Below are 5,782 nucleotides of genomic sequence, written 5' to 3'. Positions count from 1 at the left end.
CCTGCCAGGGAATTCCAGATCCGTGTCCCCAGGTGGGACTTCACGGGGATTTGGAATTCTCTGGGAATGGGGATTCCAAACCTCCCTGGACAGCCCTTTCCCTTAAGGAATTCCCAAAATCCAACCTGAACTTCTTCGGGAAGAACTTCTGGCTCTGTCCTGGGAAAAATCCCAATTCCTTCCATCAGGGAATTCCAGATCCGTGTCCCCAAGCGCCACTTCCATGGGGATTTGGGAATTCCTCAGGAATGGGGATTCCAAACCTCCCTGGCCAGCTCTGCCAGGGATGCAAAACCCATTCCAAGCAGGAATTGTTCCCAAAATCCAACCTGAAACTCCCTGGGACAATCTGGGAGAAATCCCAATCCCACCTGTCAGGGAATTCCAGATCCGTGTCCCCAGGTGGGACTTCCAAGGTGGTTTGGAATTCCTCTGGGACTGGGGAGGGAATTGTTCCCAAAATCCAACTTGAACTAACCTGGAACAATCTGGGAGAAATCCCAATTCCACCTGCCCGGGAATTCCAGATCCGTGTGCCCAAGTGGGACTTCCATGGGGATCTGGGATCTCTCCAGGGATGGAAAACCCTTTCCAGGCAGGAATTGTCCCCAAAATCCAACCTGAACTTCTCCTGGAACAATCTGGGAGAAATCCCAATCCCACCTGCCACGGAATTCCACGTTCCCAGTGCCACATCCACAGGGATTTGGAATTCCTCTGGGAATGGGGATTCCCAACCTCCCTGGACAGCCCTTTCCCTTAAGGAATTCCCAAAATCCAACCTGAACTTCTCCTGGAAGAACTTCTGGCTCTTCCCTGGGAGAAATTCCAACTTCTCCTGTCAGGGAATCCCAGATCCGTGTCCCCAGGCGCCACATCCATGGGGATTGGGAATTCCTCTAGAAGTGGGGAAGGAATTGTTCCCAAAATCCAACCTGGAACAATCTGGGAGAAATCCCAATCCCTCCTGCCAGGGAATTCCAGATCCGTGTCCCCAGGTGCCACCTCCATGGGGATTGGGAATTCCTCTGGGAATGGGGACGGAATTGTTCCCAAATCCAACCTGAACTTCTCCTGGAACAACTTCTGGCTCTTGCCTGGAAAAATCCCAATCCCTCCTGCCAAGGAATCCCAGACAGACCCGTGTCCCCAGCAGCCACTTCCACAGGAACTGGAATTCCTCAGGAATGGGGATTCCAAAGCTCCCTGGAAAACCATTCCAGGCAGGAATTGTTCCCAAATCCAACCTGAACCTGCCCTGGTGCAGCTCGAGGCCGCTCCCTCTCCTCAGTTTTGGTTCCAATCAATCACAACAATTCAGCCCCAAGCTGCTGGTGAAGCTTCCCCAGAAAACAGGGGGAAAAAGAGTCTGGAAATGTGAAAAATCCAGGGAGACAGCACGGCAGAGAAAAGGGAATTCATCAGACCCCAAAAATAAAACTTTGCACCTTGGCTAAGGGAACTCTGTGAGAGAGGTCCATTTATTATTATTATTATTATATGTGAGAGAGGTCCATTTATTATTATTATTATTATATGTGAGAGAGGTCCATTTATTATTATTATTATTATATGTGAGAGAGGTCCATTTATTATTATTATTATTATATGTGAGAGAGGTCCATTTATTATTATTATTATTATATGTGAGAGAGGTCCATTTATTATTATTATTATTATATGTGAGAGAGGTCCATTTATTATTATTATTATTATATGTGAGAGAGGTCCATTTATTATTATTATTATTATATGTGAGAGAGGTCCATTTATTATTATTATTATTATATGTGAGAGAGGTCCATTTATTATTATTATTATTATATGTGAGAGAGGTCCATTTATTATTATTATTATTATATGTGAGAGAGGTCCATTTATTATTATTATTATTATATGTGAGAGAGGTCCATTTATTATTATTATTATTATATGTGAGAGAGGTCCATTTATTATTATTATTATTATATGTGAGAGAGGTCCATTTATTATTATTATTATTATATGTGAGAGAGGTCCATTTATTATTATTATTATTATATGTGAGAGAGGTCCATTTATTATTATTATTATTATATGTGAGAGAGGTCCATTTATTATTATTATTATTATATGTGAGAGAGGTCCATTTATTATTATTATTATTATATGTGAGAGAGGTCCATTTATTATTATTATTATTATATGTGAGAGAGGTCCATTTATTATTATTATTATTATATGTGAGAGAGGTCCATTTATTATTATTATTATTATATGTGAGAGAGGTCCATTTATTATTATTATTATTATATGTGAGAGAGGTCCATTTATTATTATTATTATTATATGTGAGAGAGGTCCATTTATTATTATTATTATTATATGTGAGAGAGGTCCATTTATTATTATTATTATTATATGTGAGAGAGGTCCATTTATTATTATTATTATTATATGTGAGAGAGGTCCATTTATTATTATTATTATTATATGTGAGAGAGGTCCATTTATTATTATTATTATTATATGTGAGAGAGGTCCATTTATTATTATTATTATTATATGTGAGAGAGGTCCATTTATTATTATTATTATTATATGTGAGAGAGGTCCATTTATTATTATTATTATTATATGTGAGAGAGGTCCATTTATTATTATTATTATTATATGTGAGAGAGGTCCATTTATTATTATTATTATTATATGTGAGAGAGGTCCATTTATTATTATTATTATTATATGTGAGAGAGGTCCATTTATTATTATTATTATTATATGTGAGAGAGGTCCATTTATTATTATTATTATTATATGTGAGAGAGGTCCATTTATTATTATTATTATTATATGTGAGAGAGGTCCATTTATTATTATTATTATTATATGTGAGAGAGGTCCATTTATTATTATTATTATTATATGTGAGAGAGGTCCATTTATTATTATTATTATTATATGTGAGAGAGGTCCATTTATTATTATTATTATTATATGTGAGAGAGGTCCATTTATTATTATTATTATTATATGTGAGAGAGGTCCATTTATTATTATTATTATTATATGTGAGAGAGGTCCATTTATTATTATTATTATTATATGTGAGAGAGGTCCATTTATTATTATTATTATTATATGTGAGAGAGGTCCATTTATTATTATTATTATTATATGTGAGAGAGGTCCATTTATTATTATTATTATTATATGTGAGAGAGGTCCATTTATTATTATTATTATTATATGTGAGAGAGGTCCATTTATTATTATTATTATTATATGTGAGAGAGGTCCATTTATTATTATTATTATTATATGTGAGAGAGGTCCATTTATTATTATTATTATTATATGTGAGAGAGGTCCATTTATTATTATTATTATTATATGTGAGAGAGGTCCATTTATTATTATTATTATTATATGTGAGAGAGGTCCATTTATTATTATTATTATTATATGTGAGAGAGGTCCATTTATTATTATTATTATTATATGTGAGAGAGGTCCATTTATTATTATTATTATTATATGTGAGAGAGGTCCATTTATTATTATTATTATTATATGTGAGAGAGGTCCATTTATTATTATTATTATTATATGTGAGAGAGGTCCATTTATTATTATTATTATTATATGTGAGAGAGGTCCATTTATTATTATTATTATTATATGTGAGAGAGGTCCATTTATTATTATTATTATTATATGTGAGAGAGGTCCATTTATTATTATTATTATTATATGTGAGAGAGGTCCATTTATTATTATTATTATTATATGTGAGAGAGGTCCATTTATTATTATTATTATTGTGATTGGTCAAAAAACTTTTAAATTGAGTTGTAACATGAAATTCTTTGTCTCCAGCCTGGGATGTGAGCTGCTGGCACCTTCCCATTGCCGTGGGATGGGACTGATGCTGGAAAACAAAACAGCTCAAAGTGTGGGAATCCATAAAATCAGAGAGTTTTGGGAAAGCTGCAAAAAGCAACCTCAGAAACAACAAAATTGTGATCAGAGCTAAGCAGCACCATGAGATAAATCAGCAGAAAAATGATGTAAAATGTAGAAAAGTAAGGACAAATGGAACAATAATAATCTAGAATATTGGTCTAGAATAATTCCCTAAGAAAAGTTTATCTGGTGAGATATTAGGAAGTTTTAAATTTAATAATGGAGCTCTGTGCATTGTGTTTTAAGGATTATGAGCAGGAATTGCATTTGAAATAAGGAAAATAATTCATTGTTTTAACCAAAGGTAAAACAATGGATGGAACTGCTGTCAGTGTGCTTTTGCTTTGTGTGATATTGGAAAAAACTTTTAAATTGAGTTGTAACATGAAATTCTTTGTCTCCAGCCTGGGATGTGAGCTGGTGGCATCTTCCCATTGTGATAACCATGGGATGGGACTGATGCTGGAAAACAAAACAGCTCAAAGTGTGGGAATCCATAAAATCAGAGAGTTTTGGGAAAGCTGCAAAAAGCAACCTCAGAAACAACAAAATTGTGATCAGAGCTAAGCAGCACCATGAGATAAATCAGCAGAAAAATGATGTAAAATGTAGAAAAGTAAGGACAAATGGAACAATAATAATCTAGAATATTGGTCTAGAATAATTCCCTAAGAAATGTTTATCTGGTGAGATATTAGGAAGTTTTAAATTTAATAATGGAGCTCTGTGCATTGTGTTTTAAGGCTTACAAGCAGGAATTGGATTCTAAATAAGGAAAATAATTCATTGTTTTAACCAAAGGTACCTGTGCTGATAGTGGTTGGATGGAACTGCTGTCAATGTGCTTTTGCTTTGTGTGATATTGGAAAAAAACTTTTAAATTGAGTTGTAACATGAAATTCTTTGTGTGCTGCCTGGGATGTGAGCTGCTGGCATCTTCCCATTGCCATCACCACAGGATGGGACTGATGGTGGAAAACAAAACAGCTCAGAAAATAAAAACCCACGTTCCCAGCAGCCCCATTCCATTTGTAATTTGTACAAATGAAGTTCTGTTTGCACAGCCACCGAGACCTGAGCTTCCCCCAGTACTCACACACAGATGTTCCCGGTGAAGTTGATGTGGGGACACCGGTGGGGTTTGCACATCACGGCCACCACGGCGATCTGCCAGGGAAATTGCAGGAATTACCCCCAAAATTACCAAAATTCAACCGTTTCTTGTAAGGCTGGGGGTGCTGGGGGCATCTGTGGGGTTGTTTTAGGGATGTTCTGTGATAAAACTGATGTGGGTTAAGCCTTGGGATGGGTAAACAAAGCCAGAAAGAAATAGGAATGCTTAATGAATTCTATTAAATATTCTTTAATGTTCTTGGGTTTCATAATATGGATAAGTAATAAATGAATGGATAAATTTTTGGGGGTCTGATATGGAGAACTGAGTGGTTTCAGTATAAATTGGGGTCTGATAAGGAGATTTATGTGGTTTTAGTAAAAACTGGGGTCTGATATGGAGAATTAGGGGATTTCAGTATAAATTGGGGTCTGATATAAAGAATTAGGTCTAATAGAAAAAATTAGGTGGTTTCAGTATAAATTAGGGTTTGATATGGAAATTTAAGTGGTTCCAGTATAAATTAGGGTCTGATATAAAGAATTGAGTGGTTTCAGTGTAAATTGGGGTCTGATATAAAAAATTAGATGGTTTCAGAATAAATTGGGGTCTGATATAAAGAATTAGGTGGTTTCAGTATAAATTGGGGTCTGATATGGAGAATTGAGTGGTTTCAGTGTAAATTGGGGTCTGATGTGGAGATTTAGGTGGTTTCAGAATAAA

The 5,782-nt window shown here is 35.1% G+C and overlaps 1 protein-coding gene across 2 annotated transcripts in view; it reads right to left on the bottom strand.

Annotated features, from left to right (window-relative positions):
• The window catches only part of ELP3 (elongator acetyltransferase complex subunit 3), a 104,352-nt gene extending 99,220 nt beyond the window's left edge, over positions 1-5,132 (bottom strand). For both annotated transcript variants that reach the window (XM_031064266.1, XM_031064267.1), the window contains exon 1: positions 5,042-5,132. In XM_031064266.1, coding sequence (XP_030920126.1) covers positions 5,042-5,094 — 53 coding nt within the window. In that variant the 5' untranslated portion in view covers positions 5,095-5,132. The remainder of the gene's footprint in view (positions 1-5,041) is intronic.
• Between the last annotated feature and the right edge of the window lie 650 nt (positions 5,133-5,782).

Source organism: Geospiza fortis, unplaced genomic scaffold (genome assembly GCF_000277835.1).
Source record: "Geospiza fortis unplaced genomic scaffold, GeoFor_1.0 scaffold319, whole genome shotgun sequence".
Classification (NCBI taxonomy): Eukaryota; Metazoa; Chordata; class Aves; order Passeriformes; family Thraupidae; genus Geospiza; species Geospiza fortis.
The sequence above is the reverse complement of the archived record's forward strand: the minus strand, read 5'-3'. Positions and strand labels throughout refer to the sequence as shown.